The following is a 3305-nucleotide window of genomic DNA, read 5'->3' as shown; positions in this document are numbered from 1 at the left end:
GATCTAAAATTCGAGTTTTTAGCTGTCTACTGCTAAGTTGAAACTTCGAAAAATCATAACTTCCTCATACGAAGTCAGATTTTGGCGTTCTTTTTATCAAATTTCTCGGTTTAACGAATACTAAGACTTTCATTTAGATTACTAAGGCTAAAAAGTAGTTTATCAAAAACTCACTTTTTACGTCATTCGGCGCCGTGCCGGTTTTGTCGCGGATCTTCGGTTGGTCATAACGTCTTCGTTATAACTCGGATTTCGACGAGGTTTTCGCCTACAAGTTTCGAACGAGATGATTTACAACATCAAATAATAAAATTTTACTTATTTCAAATTTTATATTTTCACTAAATTTCACTATTTGGCTATTAATTGGAATCTCATAAGACTTCCAATATTTTATGCGTAATTCTAAACATAGTTTTACTTCATTTCTAGTAAAAATTAGCTGTTAGAACTCAACACTCAATTTTATTCACTTTTAATAATAACAATACATAATTTCAGAACGTTTATCTTACATATTTTGACAAGAATATTGAAAATAAAACTTGATTCGCTACTCACTAGACTCAAGGAAGAAATTTTTTTTGGGTGAAGTCGATGGAGGTATAAATCTAAAATATCATTATTCATTTTATTTTATTTTGATTTTATAATATCATGCGTTAACCAAGTAACATATTTGCATCATACAGCTATCTATATGAACGAGTTTCAAAAAAGGGTTCTTCCACATTGTCACAAACATATGCCTATTTTTAGAAAAAAAAATTCTAAACTTCCAAATACCGAAGACATAGATCGCGTTATATGTGCTGAATTGTCAGACAAAAAATTTGAACCAGATTTGTATCAAATTGTTTCTGCAACACGATACATGGAACTTGCGGCAATGATTTCCATTTATGCCAATTATGAAAAATGAAAAATGTTCTAAAGGATTTTCAAAAGACTTTACAAATGATACGTATATTGACGATCATGGTTATCCAGGTTACCGAAGACACAACAACGGAAACAATGTCGTGAAAGCGGAGTTTCTTTAGACAATAGGCATAAAAATTAAATTTTTATCTATATAAACATTTATTTCTTTATAAATGTTATCTTTTATAGGAAAGATAGGTTAAATGATCTTAAGTTTCTTTATGACATTTTGTTTCTTTTTTTCAAATATGTTGTTCCATATAATAAGATACTTTTGAAGCAATACCAAACCCATATGAATCTTGAGTGGTGTAATGAGTTTGGATCGATAAAGTGCATTTTTAAGTATATTAACAAAGGTCCAGACAGGATCACCACGTCTTTTGATGATGCAAAAAATAACATAAAGAAAATAACGATCGAGATGAAATTGTTGAGTATTATAATTGTCGTTATATTCCTAGTTGTGAGGCATGTTGGAGACGTTTTAGGTATGACATTCATTATAGAACACCACCTGTTGAAAGGTTCTCATTTCACCTACAAGACAAACAACTTGTTGTGTTTAAACCATCTCAATGTGTTACTAATGTTGTTTCTAAACCAATTATTATTGCTTCTCAATTTTTAGCCTTGATGGAATATAACAACTACGACAAAAAACCAAGGGAGTTATCATATGTTGAATTCCCAACTCAATATGATTGGAATAAATCAGATAAAGTATGGACAAGAAGAAAAATAAAGACAAAGTCACTTGGAAAAATTAATCATGTGTCTCCTAAGTCTGGTGATGCTTATTACTTATGCATTTTGCTCAACAAAGTAAAGGGTCCTACTTGCTATGAAGATATTAGAACGGTTAACGAGACCGTTTATGACTCTTACAAAGATGCTTCCTACGCTCTTGGTCTATTAGACGATGATAGATAGTACATATCTTCTATACAAGAAACACATCATTGGGCCACCACTTCTTTCTACAGGTATGTATTCGTTATGTTTATTACATTAGATAGTCTATCCTGACTTCATCATGTTTTTAAAGACACATATAATTTTCTTTCTAATGATTTCGTTCACGTTCAGGAACAAGAAATAGGTGTGAAAGGTACATTTAGACAAAAAAAAACGTTCCCACTTTAATTGATATTAGAAATAAATTATTTCATTACTTTTTAATGTTTTCAGGGTTTAAGCTAAAACCGGAAGCAATTTACCACCTACCGTTGTCGTACATTGAGACATCTTTATTGAGTTGTGGACTGAGTTTTAAGAAAATACCGAATATGCCATTACCTAATCACAAATATATTCAAGATTCGTGCAATATGTTAATTCAAGATGAACTTAATTATGATTCGGCCAAATCTGAACATCAACAACTACATTCAAAATTAAATGTCAAGAAAAAACTGTTTATGATATAATTATGAATGCGGTTAACAACAAAAAAAGTTGGAGTATTTTTCTCTATGGTTATGGAGGAACAGGAAAACATTTGTTTGGAAGACATTGTCTGCTGCTATTAGATCTAAAGGTGAAGTAGTTATTAATGTTGCTTCAAGCGGAATTGCAACACTCTTGCTTCTGGTGGTAGGACATCGCATTCAAGATTCAAATAACAATTAACTTGAATGAGAATTTGTTTTGTTCTATTACGCCAGGTAACGATGTAGCTGCCCTATTGAACAAAGTGAGCCTTATAATTTCGGACGAAGCCCCAATGATGCATCGGCATTTTTTTGAAGTAGTTGATAGGACACTTAGAGATATTATCCTTCTATCGGACAATGATAAACCATTTGTAGGAAAGACCATTGTATTTGGAGGTGACTTTCGACAAATTCTTCGAGTAATACAAAGAGGAAATTGTTTAGATATTGTGCAGGCATCATTGCATTCACTAATATTATGGCGTGAATGTACAATTTTACATTTGATTGTAAACTTGAGGCTTTAGGTCAGTTGTCCAAACAATGATTTCGAATAGATAAAATCATTTGCTGATTGGATTCTTAAAAATTGTGAAGGTACTATCGGTGGTACTAATGATTGTGAAGTTGAAGTTGTATTTACAAAAATGTGATCGTTCCCTCTAAGGGTGACCATATTCATTCAATTGTGTCCTGCAGTTATTCATCCTTTCAGAACCATCTTGATAATCCATCGTATTATCAAGATAAAGCTATTTTCGTCCCTACTAATGAAGAAGTTCATGTTATCAACAACTACATGTTAGAATTGATGAAAGATGATGGGGAAAACATATCTAAGTTCAGATTCCTTATGTGAGACCGACGCAGAAGATTCTTTTGAGGAATCAATATACATTCCAGATGTGTTGAATACTTTTAAGGCATTCGGAATTCTCAACCATA

At 31.9% G+C, this 3305-nt stretch overlaps 1 protein-coding gene across 1 annotated transcript; it reads left to right on the top strand.

Moving 5' to 3' along the window:
• Positions 1–911: 911 nt before the first annotated feature.
• On the top strand, positions 912–2556 carry LOC145016356 (uncharacterized). Its single transcript, XM_078974701.1, has 6 exons — positions 912–1033; positions 1114–1269; positions 1389–1785; positions 2014–2035; positions 2116–2341; positions 2418–2556. Exons 1-6 carry the CDS (start codon positions 912–914, stop codon positions 2554–2556), a joined length of 1062 nt encoding a protein of 353 aa, XP_078830827.1.
• Positions 2557–3305: the final 749 nt, after the last annotated feature.

Source organism: Lactuca saligna, chromosome 9 (assembly GCF_052625555.1).
Source record: "Lactuca saligna cultivar CGN05327 chromosome 9, ASM5262555v1, whole genome shotgun sequence".
NCBI lineage: Eukaryota > Viridiplantae > Streptophyta > Magnoliopsida > Asterales > Asteraceae > Lactuca > Lactuca saligna.
The sequence above is the reverse complement of the archived record's forward strand: the minus strand, read 5'-3'. Positions and strand labels throughout refer to the sequence as shown.